The sequence below is a fragment of the Sinohyriopsis cumingii genome, chromosome 1 (assembly GCF_028554795.1).
Source record: "Sinohyriopsis cumingii isolate HCF-2022 chromosome 1, ASM2855479v2, whole genome shotgun sequence".
NCBI classification, from domain to species: domain Eukaryota; kingdom Metazoa; phylum Mollusca; class Bivalvia; order Unionida; family Unionidae; genus Sinohyriopsis; species Sinohyriopsis cumingii.
Genome location: NC_142961.1, coordinates 54654893 through 54673456, shown reverse-complemented (window position 1 = coordinate 54673456; position 18564 = coordinate 54654893). Strand labels below are relative to the sequence as shown.

General features: G+C 35.1%; 1 protein-coding gene across 6 annotated transcripts in view; it reads left to right on the top strand.

Annotated features, from left to right (window-relative positions):
* LOC149806892 (uncharacterized) overlaps nucleotides 1-18564 on the top strand; it is a 227810-nt gene that overhangs the window by 26634 nt on the left and 182612 nt on the right. For 5 of the 6 annotated variants that reach the window (XR_016421237.1, XM_089959176.1, XM_089959208.1 and 2 more), the window contains exons 6-7: nucleotides 7411-7614; nucleotides 11311-11497. Coding sequence is in view for 5 of the 6 variants with exons in the window: in XM_089959176.1 (XP_089815302.1) it covers nucleotides 7411-7614; nucleotides 11311-11497 (391 nt within the window). In the remaining variant the exon portion in view is untranslated. The remainder of the gene's footprint in view (nucleotides 1-7410; nucleotides 7615-11310; nucleotides 11498-18564) is intronic. The other variant, XM_089959185.1, reaches the window with a different exon arrangement.

Sequence of the window (18564 nt, the reverse complement as noted above, 5' to 3'; positions counted from 1 at the left end):
GATTATAGACTTGAGTGTAAGATTGCAGAATTCTAGACTTGAGTGTAAGATTGCTGGATTCTAGACTTAAGTGTAAGATTGCTGGATTCTAGACTTGAGTGTAAGATTGCAGGATTCTAGACGAGTGTAAGATTGCTGGATTCTAGACTTGAGTGTAAGATTGCAGGATTCTAGACTTCAGTGTAAAATTGCTGGATTATAGACTTGTGTAAGATTGCTGGATTCTAGACTTTTGTGTAAGATTGCTGGATTCTAGACTTGAGTGTAAGATTGCAGGATTCTAGACTTGAGTGTAAGATTGCAGGATTCTAGACTTCAGTGTAAAATTGCTGGATTATAGACTTTTGTGTAAGATTGCTGGATTCTGGACTTAAGTGTAAGATTGCTGGATTCTAGACTTGAGTGTAAGATTGCTGGATTCTAGACTTGAGTGTAAGATTGCAGGATTCTAGACTTCAGTGTAAAATTGCTGGATTATAGACTTGTGTAAGATTGCTGGATTCTAGACTTTTGTGTAAGATTGCTGGATTCTAGACTTGAGTGTAAGATTGCAGGATTCTAGACTTGAGTGTAAGATTGCAGGATTCTAGACTTCAGTGTAAAATTGCTGGATTATAGACTTTTGTGTAAGATTGCTGGATTCTGGACTTAAGTGTAAGATTGCTGGATTCTAGACTTGAGTGTAAGATTGCTGGATTCTAGACTTGAGTGTAAGATTGCAGGATTCTAGACAAGTGTAAGATTGCAGGATTATAGACTTGAGTGTAAGATTGCTGGATTCTGGACTTAAGTGTAAGATTGCAGGATTATAGACTTGAGTGTAAGATTGCTGGATTCTAGAATTGAGTGTAAGATTGCTGGATTCTAGACTTGAGTGTAAGATTGCAGGATTCTAGACAAGTGTAAGATTGCAGGATTATAGACTTGAGTGTAAGATTGCTGGATTCTGGACTTAAGTGTAAGATTGCTGGATTCTAGACTTCATTGTAAGATTGCTGGATTCTAGACTTGAGTGTAAGATTGCTGGATTCTAGAATTGAGTGTACGATTGCTGGATTCTAGACTTGAGTGTAAGATTGCAGGATTCTAGACATGAGTGTAAGATTGCAGGATTCTAGACTTCAGTGTAAAATTGCTGGATTATAGACTTTTGTGTAAGATTGCAGGATTATAGACTTGAGTGAAAGATTGCAGGATTCTAGACTTGAGTGTAAGATTGCTGGATTCTAGACTTAAGTGTAAGATTGCTGGATTCTAGACTTGAGTGTAAGATTGCAGGATTATAGACTTGAGTGTACGATTGCAGGATTCTAGACTTGAGTGAAAGATTGCAGGATTCTAGACTTGAGTGTAAGATTGCAGGATTCTAGACTTGAGTGTAAGATTGCAGGATTCTAGACTTCAGTGTAAAATTGCTGGATTATAGACTTGTGTAAGATTGCTGGATTCTAGACTTAAGTGTAAGATTGCTGGATTCTAGACTTGAGTGTAAGATTGCAGGATTCTAGACTTCAGTGTAAAATTGCTGGATTATAGACTTTTGTGTAAGATTGGTGGATTCTGGACTTAAGTGTAAGATTGCTGGATTCTAGACTTGAGTGTAAGATTGCTGGATTCTAGACTTGAGTGTAAGATTGCAGGATTATAGACTTGAGTGTAAGATTGCAGGATTCTAGACTTGAGTGTAAGATTGCAGAATTCTAGACTTGAGTGTAAGATTGCTGGATTCTAGACTTGAGTGTACGATTGCTGGATTCTAGACTTGAGTGTAAGATTGCAGGATTCTAGACTTGAGTGTAAGATTGCAGGATTCTAGACTTAAGTGTAAAATTGCTGGATTATAGACTTTTGTGTAAGATTGCAGGATTATAGACTTGAGTGTAAGATTGCAGAATTCTAGACTTGAGTGTAAGATTGCTGGATTCTAGACTTAAGTGTAAGATTGCTGGATTCTAGACTTGAGTGTAAGATTGCAGGATTCTAGACGAGTGTAAGATTGCAGGATTCTAGACTTGAGTGTAAGATTGCAGGATTCTAGACTTCAGTGTAAAATTGCTGGATTATAGACTTGTGTAAGATTGCTGGATTCTAGACTTTTGTGTAAGATTGCTGGATTCTAGACTTGAGTGTAAGATTGCAGGATTCTAGACTTGAGTGTAAGATTGCAGGATTCTAGACTTCAGTGTAAAATTGCTGGATTATAGACTTTTGTGTAAGATTGCTGGATTCTGGACTTAAGTGTAAGATTGCTGGATTCTAGACTTGAGTGTAAGATTGCTGGATTCTAGACTTGAGTGTAAGATTGCAGGATTCTAGACTTCAGTGTAAAATTGCTGGATTATAGACTTGTGTAAGATTGCTGGATTCTAGACTTTTGTGTAAGATTGCTGGATTCTAGACTTGAGTGTAAGATTGCAGGATTCTAGACTTGAGTGTAAGATTGCAGGATTCTAGACTTCAGTGTAAAATTGCTGGATTATAGACTTTTGTGTAAGATTGCTGGATTCTGGACTTAAGTGTAAGATTGCTGGATTCTAGACTTGAGTGTAAGATTGCTGGATTCTAGACTTGAGTGTAAGATTGCAGGATTCTAGACAAGTGTAAGATTGCAGGATTATAGACTTGAGTGTAAGATTGCTGGATTCTGGACTTAAGTGTAAGATTGCTGGATTCTAGACTTCATTGTAAGATTGCTGGATTCTAGAATTGAGTGTAAGATTGCTGGATTCTAGACTTGAGTGTAAGATTGCAGGATTCTAGACAAGTGTAAGATTGCAGGATTATAGACTTAAGTGTAAGATTGCTGGATTCTGGACTTAAGTGTAAGATTGCTGGATTCTAGACTTCATTGTAAGATTGCTGGATTCTAGACTTGAGTGTAAGATTGCTGGATTCTAGAATTGAGTGTACGATTGCAGGATTCTAGACTTGAGTGTAAGATTGCAGGATTCTAGACATGAGTGTAAGATTGCAGGATTCTAGACTTCAGTGTAAAATTGCTGGATTATAGACTTTTGTGTAAGATTGCAGGATTATAGACTTGAGTGAAAGATTGCAGGATTCTAGACTTGAGTGTAAGATTGCTGGATTCTAGACTTAAGTGTAAGATTGCTGGATTCTAGACTTGAGTGTAAGATTGCAGGATTATAGACTTGAGTGTACGATTGCAGGATTCTAGACTTGAGTGAAAGATTGCAGGATTCTAGACTTGAGTGTAAGATTGCAGGATTCTAGACTTGAGTGTAAGATTGCAGGATTCTAGACTTCAGTGTAAAATTGCTGGATTATAGACTTGTGTAAGATTGCTGGATTCTAGACTTAAGTGTAAGATTGCTGGATTCTAGACTTGAGTGTAAGATTGCAGGATTCTAGACTTCAGTGTAAAATTGCTGGATTATAGACTTTTGTGTAAGATTGGTGGATTCTGGACTTAAGTGTAAGATTGCTGGATTCTAGACTTGAGTGTAAGATTGCTGGATTCTAGACTTGAGTGTAAGATTGCAGGATTCTAGACTTGAGTGTAAGATTGCAGGATTATAGACTTGAGTGTAAGATTGCTGGATTCTAGATTTTAGTGTAAGATTCCTGGATTCAAGATTTAATTGTAAGATCAGACTCTCTGGAAAGATTGTAAAGAAGATCAAAGTCTTAGTAAGACGTCTGTGATTTGGGATTATATTTTTATATGTCCTTCCTTTGGCGGATGGTATTATACATTGACCATGTCTGTCTGTTTATCAGGTCATCGATACATTCTGGTCATTATCTTTTCCTTTTCTATATGATATCTTCAGTTCTACATAATTTACTTTTGCCAAACTTTAGAGGTAAGTTTATCTTGAAAGAAGGAAGCCAATAGATTGGAGGGTCATAATGTCAAAGATTGAAGTCACTGTGAGTGAAAAATGGAATATGGTTTACACATAGTAATATTAGTTCTACTTAACAGACTTGTATTGAATTTTGTGGATTCCTTGCACTTTGGGTAGGAAAAATCCTCTTGATAGGGTGGCCAAAAGGTAAAAGGTCAAGGTAACTGTGACTGAAAGAAGAAAAATGGTTTCTGCACAATACCAAACCTTGTCTTATGTTACTTGTTTAGGCTAAAAAAAACAGTAACACAAGAAAGAGTAAAAACAACAAGCTTTGAAAAATATAATAAATTATTTTTTTTATTTCCCTGGAAAAAATACTGTAAAATGAAAAAATAAGAACTTACGGTGTTAAGAATAAAATCCAAAAATAATCCATGAATACAATTTTAGAAGTCCTAATAATAAAATGTTCTAATGAATTCAAGTTCGAATCCTGACAAATCCAAGATGGAAGGTGATGACGTATGCTTTATCATGTTCAAAGTTGTGTTGTGGCCTACAGTTCCTTGTAGAAACACAATTAATCCAGTGTTTGAAATCTGAATAAAATTTTTAAGAAATGTCTTTGTTCAAGAATTCTGTATGAGCACAGAAATATTTCCAGAGAAATGAATTAATCTTTTTAGAATCCAAATATTTTCAATAAACATTAAAATGTAATTCCCAAAATGACACAATAAAAGAAACACCTTTATGTCTCAATGTTTAGAGGCCCGACTGTGATTATTTGTCTAAAATGATGGTTTAAAACTTTAATTTTTTTGCCCTGGATAAGGGTCATGTGATCATGTTTACATATAAAAAATCACCTAGCCCCTGTATGTCCTTGATAGGAACCAATCATTTTACTCCGAGAATCAAAGTTGTTTACTTAACTAAAATCTATTTACAAGTCAAGGGTCACATATCCAACAGCCTCAATCTCAACTTTATTATTCCCACAATAAAAACAGATTTAAAAAAAAACTTGTTGACGTGACTGTTACTAATTTTGAATTAAGGTCAGGAAACAGGTCACCCTTATGTGTTTACTAAAATGAACAGTCAAGGTCAAAACTATTTTCTGGAAAAAGTATGAGTTCCTAGTCAACAGAACTACATTATTTTGACATATACCGGTACTAAATTTAAAAAATAAATAAAAAGATTTTAAAACTTACAAACAATTAAATCAGATTAAATCAAATATACATAACACTTGTAGATGACTTACACTTGGAGTAAGAAAGAAACCTATTGATCTTGGGATCAAAAGCTCAAAGGTCAAGGTCATTGACTGGAAAAAATATAAAATTTCTATGGCTTTTGAACAAAAAAACTTTGCAAAAATTTGTAGATAAGTTATGTGTTGGTTAAGACAGAAGCCAACTGATTTGGTGTTCAAAAAGTTGGTGACTGAAGACATTATTTTTGCATATAAACTTTACTTCTAGACATGGCTATGTACCATGACCAAAGTTTGTAGAGGGCTTTCTCATGTGGTATGGAAGAGGCCTATCAATTGTGGGATTAACATTCACAGATTATGGTAATGTAGGCTCAGGAGAAAAATATTTTTCAGTATAACTTGTTGTTCTGAAGTATGTTTCTTGAGCAAACTTTGTGGATGGATTGCACTTAGACATCATCACAAGCCATGGTTTACAATCCACTGTGCTCCTGTATCACCCATGGCCATCTGTGCAGAGATTACCTGGTTTCTCATGAATATGCATTGACCTGCTTAACCAGTCACAGTTAGTGCAAGTAATATTTTCTTGCCCTTGTCTCCCAACATGACCTTTCATACTGTTTGAATGAGACAAAGTTTCTCATTGAAATACAGTCATTTTCGGATTGATGAAACAGGCACTTTTACCAAAGTATAGAAGATCATTACATTGTGTTGTTGATGGTGTATTTTTGTATATGCATACTCATGAAAAACAAGGAAATGCCATCACAGGCAGCCACCAGCATTAAAGGACCATTGCAGATTGTTCCCCATGGGTAGTGTTGATAGTAAATAGGGTAATGCAAATATAGATTCTGGTGTGTTGAGGTCAGAGATTATGTTTATGGTAGGTCTAATACAAAAACAATGGTTTCTGTACAAAACTTTTGTTCGAGACAGAATACTTTCTGAAATGGTCAAGGTGATTGAGACCCTGTTGGTCAGTGATCTCTATACTAGTCAGCCTTTATTACTACTGACTACATAGAGAAATATTAAACACTGGGGTGATGTATAATGTGTTACAACTCCATGGTCATAAACTAAGTAACAGACAGAAGCAAAACCAGCATGGTTTGCAAAACTTAACAAATAATTTAATTATGAAAGTGATAAAATGAAAATTTTAGAGAAGCTTACAGTATTATGAACTGAATCCAAAATAATCTTAACAAAGTTCATATGAAGTCCAAAAGAATTAAATGTTCCAATAAATTTCAGATTGTTGAATGTATGTATCACAGTGGCATTGTCCAGAACTCCTTTGAATAGTTTACAATAATCCCAGGATCATGTTCTAGTCCAATGAGCACTTTCTAATTCCAGTGAATAATCCTAACCAAGGTCTCCTAAAAACAACATTAAATACATCTGCAAATTGATTTTAATGTATGAAATAAGAATCCGAAATAGGAATGTATACAAAATAGGAACGAATCTGATTGCCAGTTCTCTCCATATATATACCTTCAAGAGTCTATTATGACTATATGTTGCAAAATTTTACCTATGTGACAGATCTTGCTACTTAATCTAATATTTCAAAATACCTGTGTGACCAAACCCATCCAATTGAACTCTTCTAAGAACCCACTAGTCAGTGAGAAATTAGAACAAAATTTTTAACTGGGTTTTATTATGTATGTCATTATTAATGGTTGCAAACACCTACGTCAACAAATATTTATAGATCTTATGCAATCTTCACTCTTAATATCTGAAAATAGAATCTATACCAGTATCCAAAATGTAGCTATAGACAGTTACTACAAATTTTGAATACGTGAATAGAATTTACAAAAATAATTGATGTACGTAGAAAATTTGCCATTCATGGTACTCTTGTTGATCTTTTTTGATTGTTGTTGTTGTTGTTGGGTTTAACGCCATTTTTCAGCACACGATAGGCTATGTATGGCGGCCAGTATTAATGGTGGAGGAAGAACCCGGGAAAACCCTGGGAAGAACCACCGACCCACGAGAAGCTACTGGCAAGCTTTCTCACATACCCACATTGGATCTTTTTTGAAATCAGTTCTACAGCAGTGCAGAATGATACTCTCATCTGGGAAATTGTTTGCTTTTGTTAGTTTATTGTTGTAAATATTGCTTATAATTTAAGGTAGAATTGGCAGTTTCTTACTAAATAATAATTTATATGTTAACATCATCTAAAACTGATACCTATTATGACTTATGTAAAAAGGGTTGAAAGATGAGTCAGAGTGTTAGAAGCATGATAATTTTCTTCTCTTTTCTTTTACTAGTTTTGACTTTTTATTTCCAGAAAGAAAAGAAATGTCATAGTAATCTTTTTTTCAGGATGTTTGATGTTGAGACTGCCAAGTTGTATCTAGCCTGCAGAATATTCTCACCATCATCACTACAAAAGGCAGCCCAAGCAGTATTGGGAAGGTATATTCCTTCATGCATGGAAGCATCAGCCTCCTTTCTGGGGCCTCACCCTTTCAAACGACTGGATATACTTATTGTTCCCTACAGTTTTAACAGTCTTGGCATGGCAAGGTATGTCAGTATGGATAGTATGGCATGGCAAGGTATGTCAGTATGGACAGTATGGCATGGCAAGGTATGTCAGTATGGCATGGCAAGGTATGTCAGTATGGTCAGTATGGCATGGCAAGGTGTCAGTATGGTCAGTATGGCATGGCAGGGTATGTCAGTATGGACAGTATTGTCACATATGTGAACAGTGAGGTGTAAATATATTTCCTGCAGTGACACTGGCATTGTTGCATCATCAGAAAAATTAAGATACTGCAGTTCTCATCAGCAATATTAATAAGGCTGCATTAAAGTTTTTTTTAAAGTCACCTATAGTGTATACTTAACTCATACTTTGGTGAAATATTGCTGTATGTCTGAAATTTTGTATCCTGACATTTTCATGTTTAAAGTTTGTATCAATACAACATCTAAAGTTTGTATACAGATATTTTTAAGTTTAAAGTTTTTGTATCCAGACCACATTGACTTTAATTTTGACTAATTTGACATTGCGGGTATTCAGAACTACTACCATGCAAATCCAGCCCTCTCGGGTAACACTTTTAGATAAAAGAAGCTAAAATTTATTTGCAAGCTTTTTTGTCAGGAAAAAATAAAGAAATACAAGCATGGCTTTTCTTTAGTGGATCTTAGTCCACATCTATTTAGGTGTTAGCAATGTTCAGATTTGTTAAGTTGATAAAAACTGTAAGATGGCAATGAACATATCGATTTTATAAATGATGTATCTTGCAATGAAAACATGTAAGGTTTGTGGGAGTTGGCTGGGTTACAATGTAAAGTCTTTGAAGGCCACTAGTGTAACTGCCCTCTGACTGGTCTGCTGGAAATGAGGTTATCAGTAGGTGCAGCACATATTTTTTAGTTGACCAATGAGAGGGCAGCATTCCATTCAACTCATTGTACTTGCATATCAAGCAGTTGTCATCATGGCCTTATCCAGCAGTAACGTTGGAAAATATGCTGGCATTCCTTAGAGGTGGGATGGTTAGTGATATTTCATGTAGGCCTAAAGAGTTAAATGTCTGAGTGAAACATCTGTGCTAAAGTTATTACATTATGTAGAGTTTAGCTTGAGATATCAATGTAGATTATTAAATAGGTTGAAGGAAAAATGGCAGAAGTATCTTCCTATGTTGTAGTTATATTGTAAGCAGTGATATGAGCCCCTGTGGTCTTTTTAAAATGTTGTATGTCTCCCATATCTAGAGGGTGGGGAACATTGTCCATGCCCTCCAGATCCTATGTGCTGCACTGCATGCATACAGTTTATTTTGCAGGTCCTCTAGACCATGTTCTGTACCCCTGTTCTTTTATGTTACCTTAATTGTAGATGTTCCAAGAGTCCTGTACTAAGTTGACATCCTGCAGCAGTTCATGAGGATGTTGATTCAGACCATTCTTGCTGCCTATGGCCAGTGGTATTGTTTGGCTTGTTATAGACCCAGCTCTTAATTTGCTCATTCAGGGACTCGGTATACCAATTCAGGGCACCTTCCTTTGATATGAACATCAGTCCCAGTGTCTTCATGTTAATAATTGACAGAGTTGTGTTGCTTTTCAGAGCCACTTCACCTTCAGTGATTTCCACCTACCTGGTTGGCATTTAATAAAAGCACCAAGTGCCTTATATTCTAGAGAGAAGTATGCAGTTCTTATTTCACCTCTGATCCACTTTGGATTCCATGTGAACAAGGACAAAGCTGTAATGAAACATCTCAAGAAGTCCCCTCCCCCAAAGTATTGAGTAAAATGCATGTAAACAAGGTGTCTTCCTGAAGAACATGCATTGAAATCCTCTCAACAGCACATTCAGTCCTCTCAAAAAATCACATCCTGGCTCAAAAATTCCTTCACCAGTCGATCTGAGTGCAAAAGAGTATCTCATCATTCTGATTATGAGGCGAAGGCAAATGATTCTGTTGTCCCAGTGTACCCCAAAGTAAATGGAGAACCTTGTTTTACCTACAGTGTGGATGTTCTCTTGTATACTCAGTCTTTGGGAATCCTGATTTGTACAGATGCCAGATATAGTGTGCTGGGGTGCTTACCTCCATCCAGTATTTCAAGAAGCCAGCAGATTGTGTCCTCAGGAATAACTATTATGCAGCAGTCTGCCAGAGAAGGCCATAGTGAATGCACGTCATTCGTGGCAGGAGTCCAAATATCGAAAGGGTATACCTATTTTATTCATTGTCTCCAAAGGAGTGAATTATCTCAGAAGGCAAGTGGTGGGGGGACATGTTTTGGCATCTAGGAGGGGAAGATATGAGACAAAACAAAGACCTATGCAACCTTCTGGTGAAATATGACCTTGGATGAAATCTTGGGCCCAGTGCAGGAATCACCCATAGGTTCTGACATGGTTGAATAGTTCACCATTTGAACTGTTATTGAGGGCATTATTCATTCACCTGTCATATTAAATATGATTCCTAGTTACTCTAGCTAGAAACAGTAAGCAGCATCAGTTCCATCATGATGGTTTGATTTCACTCATCATGGCCCCTGTGAACATGGCTAAAAACAGATCTCATTCATGGACAATCAGTCTTTTGTTGTAAAGCCTCTTTATTCTATGGACCCTTTAACTTAGGAAGATTTACAGGACCCTGTAAGGGCTTTAAAGTGATACCTGCAACAAACTGGTCCAGTGCGAAGAGGAAGATCTATTTTTTAATATCTTGGAAGCAGGGAAAAGTCGATTTCTCAGCTCATGCTTTGTTGTCCTGCATAAGATGTGATATTTGTTCTGAATGAAGACAACTAACCCAAGATCAAATGAAATTATTGCACATTTTCAGCTCTTGAAGTTAGTTAGTCACTAAGAAAGTATAGCATCAGAGAACAACTTTTCCTTGATGGACATTAAACAAGATAAGGGATTGAGGGCAGAGAATACATTCTCTAGTAGTTCCTCTGAGACCTTTTATCCCAAAGGGCTCAGTTTGGCCTGGTGTGATATAAGGCATCAGTGCAGCAGGCTACCTTATGATGTCATTGGCATCGTCTCAATGATGTGGCTTGATTTACCAGTGGAAATTTGTTTCTGGATCTACCACATCTTGGCATATGGAGTCAATACTCTAGCCTTTATATATCTCAAGGGTTGAAGCTGCCTCACATACCTTAGTGGATAAGAAATGGACCTTTCCCAGGGTATGGGATGTAAAATATGTTTCTTTTGATAATACTTACCCAGTCATAAAACTAATTCAACTACATGCTCCCAATCTCTCTGCGGTTACATCCTGATGACAGAGTGTGCATTCCCCACCAGTAGTAAGTATGGATGGGGATTGGTTCCAGTCTCAATATCCAAGGAAAGCACCTTTGTCCAGCTAAGACCTATGTAGGCAGACAACTTCTTTTATATCTAAAAGTTAACTCAGGAATTATGATCAGATAAGGATTGTTGAAGAAATAAATTGTACTCCAAATATTGGGGTCCCTAAAAATTTTGAGAAAAAAGGGATTCAAATGGGGATATACAAAGCTGATTGTGACTCTGTGGATAATATAAAATTGCAACACTTGTAATTTTGTCATTATACACTTTATATTCCTCAATCTTTTAAAGTGACATTTCTGACAAACTACAAATTTATATAAATCTGCAGAAGAGAGTTATATTGCCAAATAAATGTATCCAGCTGTATGCTAACAACTGTAAAATTTCTATTATAACTTCAGTCCCAGCCTGATGTTTTTGTCTCAGTCCATACTATCAGCAGACCTCATGATGTGTGTCAGGGTGGCACATGAGATGAGTCATTCATGGTTTGGGCTTCTAATCGGTCCAAAGGATTGGACAGAAGAATGGCTTAGTGAGGGATTCTGCACGTACTCAGAGGAGTATATACACTGTCACATTATGAAGGTACTAACACCATAGATTGAGAAACTTTTTACTGACATAATTTATATTCAAATACTTTGTGACTTTTTATGTTCATGGGATATTAAGGTTCAATTCAGGCTGAATTTGTGCACCATTTGCACCAAATAAAATCATAATCAGCACAATTTTTATTTGTCTTCTGTAAGTTGTTATATTTTTCATGGGATGAGCATAATGTAGTTGAATTCTGGCCTGACAAAGTCTGATGGTTTAGCTAGACTAGTCAGACTGCTTCATATGTACAGCCTCCTATTTGTGTTGCAATAAATGATAAACAGTCACACCACATGCAAGCAGATATCTTAAGAGTTGATTTGTGAATAAGTTACCAACTGCTTCACAGAGAATCACACAAAGTTATTAAATCAAAGTGATACTGTCCAACTGAAATTGTCTAAAGAAGCTTTCCTTTCTTCATCCTTCCACTGCTGAATGAATGCTTGGAAAGAAATTAGAGTGGTAATAAAGTCAGTAGTAAAGGCATCATTGCCTACTACAAGAATCGTACGTTATCTTAAACCTCCGATTTTTCACTGTGAATTAAATGATGGATAGCTCCTTTCACTGAATATTCAAGGATGCATGTTGGACTGTGATTCATCCAAGATCTCTTTTTGCTCAGAATGGCACAGAAAATTAGCATTTGTCTAGAGATTTATATAAATCTCACACAAGTTTTTCTTCTTATGCATGGAAGTCTATGTTGGTTCTGTATGGGAAAGATCCATAAACCAGTCAATGATGTAATTTTTGGAAGCTGAGATCTGATTGACTGTACTTAACTGTACAGTGCCATGTGTCTCAGACCTGCCATATGATAAAATGGGATAACACTTGTTAAAAATTTCCAAACATAATTCCTAAGAAAGAGCTGAAAGTGTTGAAGATGAAGAAATAAATATCAATAAAGTGAAGACCTAGTTCAATGCTTTTACACCAGCTCATTTCATATCCACTTGGCTTGCTTGCTGATGATTGATAGGATAAAGTGACTCAATAGCCCATTTAGTATGTATGTGTTAACATAATGTACCTTTTTTATGAGCTGTAAATTTCATAAAGCCTGTTTTAAATCAAGTAGTTGAATTTGATGAACTGTTTTGAGTCATTCTGCTGCTCTGTTAAACTGTAAAGATTTAAGTGACTGGAAAGACAGCAGCTCTGATTGAAAACTGAATACAAAGTGATAACATTTGACATTCAATAATGAAATACACTAATGAAGTTTTTCTCTCAGTTCCTTTTAGAAACGGAAAAAAGATATCGGGATTGATACTGACGATATAAAAGGTTGATATATTAATTTTAAAAGTAGATTGATGATGATTTATTTTAAGATGATTTTAGAGTAAAACCACTTTATTAAAAATTTATGCCACTGTCCCATTTACAAGATAAAATAAAACTAAATACATTGTGTGCCATGATGTACAGGTATTAACTGTGGTGTTCAGCATATGTATACATAATTTACTATAAAGAATTAGTGTGTGACTTGTAAACATGTGACTTCTACAAAATGTATCATTTACCATTGGTATGAGTTATCAAAGATTGTCTCAAACAAAAAGCCAAATTGATATAATAAGAAATCTTTCTTATAATTAATAGATTATTATGACAAATCTCTCCTAAAGATGGATAAAGATAATAAACTTAATTAAAATATTTCATTCTTAGATGGTCATAAGCAGGACAAATACATATTTAATGGAATTCATCTTCTATGAAATGAATATTTTCCAGTATAAGTCACAATCCCTATTATTTTTCTCAATCCTACTATGCCAACTAGACTCTACTTTCAGCATGTATGCTGAGTACCAACATTTAGCAAGTAACTTTCTAAAACGATATGATAATCCACATGGTACTTAATTATCTAGTTCTAATTCAGTTTTTTACATACTATAATACCCACATTTATGTGAATTGTTAATATTGCTTTGCCAGTTTTGGAAAGCCGAATCTTCAGTTCTTTGCATAATTTGTGAGAAAAATTGGTTTTTGTGTCCATCATCTTATTTTAGCCAGACATACCCAAAGTCATAGTGAAATAATATGTCTTTAACTTTGCTAGCTCAATTTACATATTTAGCTTCATCTGATCTTTTCAACATTAAATAACGTTGGTGTGGGTAGAGAGTTGAAGGCATTCTTACAAGCTTCAGCCAGTATTTAAATACATTGTAAAAAAAATATGAGTACAGAATGGGTATAGTCTGCTCTTCCCTGACACAATTACATTATAGAGGAACCCCACAATAACGCGATAATTGGGGTCCAAAAAATTGGATCACGTTAATATCGGGGTCGCATTAATACAGGGTTATACAGTATTTTACTTTTCTCAGAGAACAACTCATTGGCACATGTACGTGTATTCATGTCTAATGTATATGATGAATAGGGTATCAACATGTTTACTATCGTGCCATCGTGGCATGCAGTTCATCTATAATGCATGTAATTCCATTGAAAAATTGCACACAGATTTACAATATTCAGTAATTTTTTCCCAGATTATTGTGTCTGAATTCAATGTCTAATATACAGCATGAACAGAGTATCAATACCGTTTACTTACCGTCTGATATCGTACCATCGTGGCTTGCAATTAATCCATAATATATGTAATTCCATTGCAAATATTTCATATATATTTAAACTATTCAATAATTTTATCACACATCATTATGTGTCTGAATTCATTTGGAAAAATTAACATTAAAATTAGGTTAAGAAAGACAAAGCACGTGTACAGTTCGATACGTTCCAGGGTCTATGAATGGTGTCTGTACAAATTTCATACTGCTAAAATTTTCTCATATGTGTTTCCGTGTACATTTATCTATTGCAAATTTCGAATAACTAACGCTTGTATATCTATTCGTTTGAACGGCTACAGCAAGAATAATTAACAATCAACACATGCATTCAGTGTGCATGTAACTTTTACTTCAGATTTTGTGAATATCGAAAGAAACATGTGAAAACTACTATACTAATCATTGCGCAAAGTGCAGAGAACGACTTGCATTTGTGAACTTGCTTTTCCATAATGGTAAAATATTTTTATAAAAAATAGGAAATTAATAACGAGTTCATAAACAAACACCATACCCATGTCAAACCAGAGAGCTAAGTGCAGTCGGCCTGCAATGGTCACGAGTCACGTTTATACATTTTTTTAAAGCTGAACACATGTACAATTTCATACCCTTTCAATTTCCAGCTAATAAAGTGGACATTATTTACTGGTCAACTGATTGCATCTAATAACACCGCCAAGCCCAGCAAACATATTGGCAGATTTTGTTTTTTGATGTTTATTAAACTGTGAGAATCTTTTATCAACCATCGCATTGTATGCTGCTTGGTTGTGTATGCAGTTAAAGAAGAAACATATGTCGGCTGTTGTTTGAGCAACGATTGTATACAGAATTAATTGAAGACAATCACAAAGATGACTTACTGGCTTTACTCATGGACCAGTAATAAGTAACATTTCCGATAATGTTTATTTTGGCATAAAGACTCAAGAAGCTGGTGATATTGTTAAATTTCAGAAGCTGCGCCACGATTGTATTATATTAAAATTCATACACGAACTCTTCCCCAAAATGATAATAAACGTTTTACACATTACTTCTCGTACTTAAAAAAAAATTTTTTTCCTGGTATGAGAAAAATACACATACATGTATTTAAAATTTCAGGAACCACACCACGATCATATTAAATTCGAGTTCATACACAATCTCTTCCCCATAATGATAATAAATTTGTTATATACTATTTTGTGTACTTTGAAGAAGAAGAAAAATTTCATGTGTGAATGAATATAAGAAAATTCAGGAGCCATGTCACGACCGCGTTATATCTGAATTCGCGTTATAGCGGGGCGCGTTATATCAGGCTTGCACTGTATTACTAGTTTTAGGAACACCTAAATACTGTTTGCAAAAGGTGTACTGCATGATTTCAATATTTCTACTAAATTCTTACCCCAAATTTCTGACCCATAGCAAGCAATTGGGTTTATCACAGAATCAAAAATTTTAAAAACATCCTCAGCACTTAAACAGCCAAATCATATTTTAGAATTTAAAATCATTATAATTGCTCAATTGTCTGAGCTCTGCTTTTGTCCAAACCAACTTTGGGGTGAAAAATAAGCCCATGTACTTGTAGTAAGGCACATATTCAGTGTGTCTTTCTTTGAAACACCAAACTTCCTTTTGCATATTCCCTATTTATGAAAACAGTGATTTTAGTTTTTCAAGGTTGACCATCATGCCCCTTTTTATCAAAGAAATGTTCAGTGATATTTATTTGTTGTTGTAAGAGTCCTACTGTATCAGCACAATTTGCAATAGTATCAGTGTACAGTATTGCAAAATCATCATAAATATCTTCCGAGATAATTCACTTCTGTTGCGTTCAAGCTAAAGCTGTGTAAAAGGACCAATAATTAAAAAGGAAAGCATGATGTGGCTCAAAACACAACCTTTCCTTGTGCTTAATATGTATTTGAAATAAGTAGTTAAACCTTTAGGTATTTAGACACAGCTTTTCAGGTTTTTATAATGACATAATGATTGTAAGTCTTTATTATTGTTTTCTGTGTCCCAAGATTTATGTGCATTTAAAAATTATAGCGTTTTTGGTGTCCCAACACTTATAGACATAAAAAAAACAAGTCCTAGAAAAAATTGCCAAGATCATCACTGCACACAGCAGTGAACAACTCTTGTTCGTTCAAGAAACTGTTATAAACTAGTATTGACTATATTTATGTTATTTTCTTGCATGTGCATATTTTCCAGTTTTTCCAACATGAAATAAAATAAAAGTAAGTTAAAACTTCAATAATTCATGAGACGCTTAGAGTTTACCTGGTGATGATACAGTATACAGACCAGTACTTACACTGTGCAAATTGTATATCTTTGTTTATTTCCAAAAATACTAGATGCACATTTTTTGCTTTATTCATCGTTTTAACAAATCTCTTTCTTACAAATCACATTTATAAAGATGTCAATTGCTGTATTATTATATTTTGACCAACGCGTTCACAAGTTAACTGTTTTTCATAGATATAAATGGTCCAGCAATGTGATGTAAATCATATGAAAAGACACCTTTACTTGTACAAGTAGCATAACCAGCATACAGTATATTCATTTAACTGATGATCATTAATACATTTTGGTTTTGTTTTGGCTTTCTGTAACTTTCAACAGAGTATTCATTCCACCTTTTGTTTGGACAGCGGTTTGTCTTGGTGTTTCCTTGTGTTTATAATTGGCAGATTTATCTTTTGTTTCCTGACAAGAGACGAGGTAATTGTTTGAACCATGAAACTGGCTTGGGAAAAGGGGGATTTTTGTCTGGCCGCAATGCCAGTAATGGTTTGTTTTACAACTTCACTCCACATGAATCAACTGTTGGAAAATCTAAATTGGGTTGAGCAAGATGAGATGCCCTGCATAATAATGGTACTAAATTATTTGGACCCCCAAAATTATATTGGACTGAATAACCATTGATGGCAGTATCATTGTCAATCAACTAAGGTATGGACACTTGCTCGGTTGAATTGCATGATTGCCATAGCCGAGTAAACCAGTACTTATTTATGGTTGCTTGCATGAAAGCAAACTAAGTTTGAGTATTTACGGTTTTACAATTATTTTCAAAGCATTATTTCTGAAATTTCTTTATTGTAGTTTGGAGTTATTAGTTAAGCTTTGTGCAGTTGTGCCTAAATTTGAAATCCAAGGGATGTACTTCATTTAGTGCAGGTCAAAATCTTCCATGTACATACAGTGACACTGTGACATAAACACTATGACTATATGCGAGTGTCGAACCAAACACTGTTCTTGTTCATTCTAGTCATACTGAGAATACAGTTTTAACAAGTTAGGTTATTACATTTTCAAGGCAAAATAGAACGTAATTACTTGTTGTTGTTGTTTTGGGGCTTAACGCCATTTTTCAGCACACGATAGGCTATACATGGCGGCCAGTATTAATGGTGGAGGAAGAACCCGGGAAAACCCCGGAAAGAACCACCGACCCACAAGAAGCTACTGGCAAGCTTTCTCACATACCCACATTGGCTGAATCCTAGACTCGAACCGCCGCAGACAGAGGTGAGATGGCAGTGATCCGTAACGGAGAGCGCTTTAGACCACTCGGCCACTCGGGGCCCCGAACGTAATTACTGGTGCATTGATACAGTATTCTAATGCACAAATGATTAAGCATAGAATAATAAACTGAAGACAAAAGGGATAGCTTACTGTTGTTAATTCTTACAGCAACCCACTAATGCTCAACTCTTGCATCGATCAAATTATGCGCCTTTGAAATGGGTTGAAATATTAAGAAAACAGATGATTATTAAAAATATTTATTGACTTTTCAAACAAATTATATCAATTTATAACATTCCCATGTAATAATTCCTGATGATAGTCCCTTAACAACCGCGATCACTTTTTTAAAATTTGTTACAATCGAGAAAATACATTGATTAATTAGAAAGAAAAAAAATATTGAAGGTGTCCCAAGACTTATATTACATGAAAATATTGCTTTAATTTTGTGTCCCAACATTTATAGGTCATAAAAAATTAATTTTGAAAATATTTTAGGGTGTCCCTAGACTTATAGTGTCCGAAGGCGTACAGTCATTACAATATCTCTTAAAATGTTTACTAAACTGCTTCTTAAAAAACTTGTGCACAGAGGAGTCAAAAAACAATGAATGTACTCTAAGTGAGGAATTGAGTTACTGAGGGACCTGTTAAAAAAGTTAATAAAAGAATGGAAATTGATGGGTGGGCAAACGTAGAACAGGGGTAGGTGGTGGCAGGTTTCTTTGCTGAATAATCATTTATAATCATGTTGATAGTATCTGTGAATAAATATCTCCTTACTTATAATGGTGTAGTTAGTTTTTCATCATAAATTACCTTTAATTTCAGGATAAACTATATTTAAAAAAATCATTAAAAATACTATTCCACATG